The sequence below is a fragment of the Eimeria mitis genome, genomic scaffold, assembly GCF_000499745.2.
Source record: "Eimeria mitis Houghton genomic scaffold, Emh_scaff8265, whole genome shotgun sequence".
Taxonomy (NCBI): domain Eukaryota; phylum Apicomplexa; class Conoidasida; order Eucoccidiorida; family Eimeriidae; genus Eimeria; species Eimeria mitis.
In genome coordinates, this window is record NW_013576073.1 from 988 (window position 1) to 1,202 (window position 215).

The following is a 215-nucleotide window of genomic DNA, read 5'->3' on the forward strand; positions in this document are numbered from 1 at the left end:
CCCCCCCCCACTGGGGCCCCCACGTTGCTGCCAGTACCCAGGGCCCCTCCCCCTCCGCTGCTACCAGCTGCTGTAGGGAGGCCCCCTGCTGCTGCTGCCGGCGCAGCAGAACCAGAACCACCACCAGCACCACCACCACCACCACCAGCAGCAGCAGCAGCAGCAGCAGCAGGGGCTGCAGCACCCGCATACAAGGGGGGCCCCCGGGCCCCCAA

The 215-nt window shown here is 72.1% G+C and overlaps 1 protein-coding gene across 1 annotated transcript in view; it reads right to left on the reverse strand.

Moving 5' to 3' along the window:
• The window catches only part of EMH_0094380 (uncharacterized protein), a gene marked incomplete at both ends in the record, with an annotated part of 1,215 nt that overhangs the window by 793 nt on the left and 207 nt on the right, over window positions 1–215 (reverse strand). Inside the window, one exon of the mRNA XM_013502091.1 lies at window positions 1–213. Coding sequence (XP_013357545.1) covers window positions 1–213 — 213 coding nt within the window. The remainder of the gene's footprint in view (window positions 214–215) is intronic.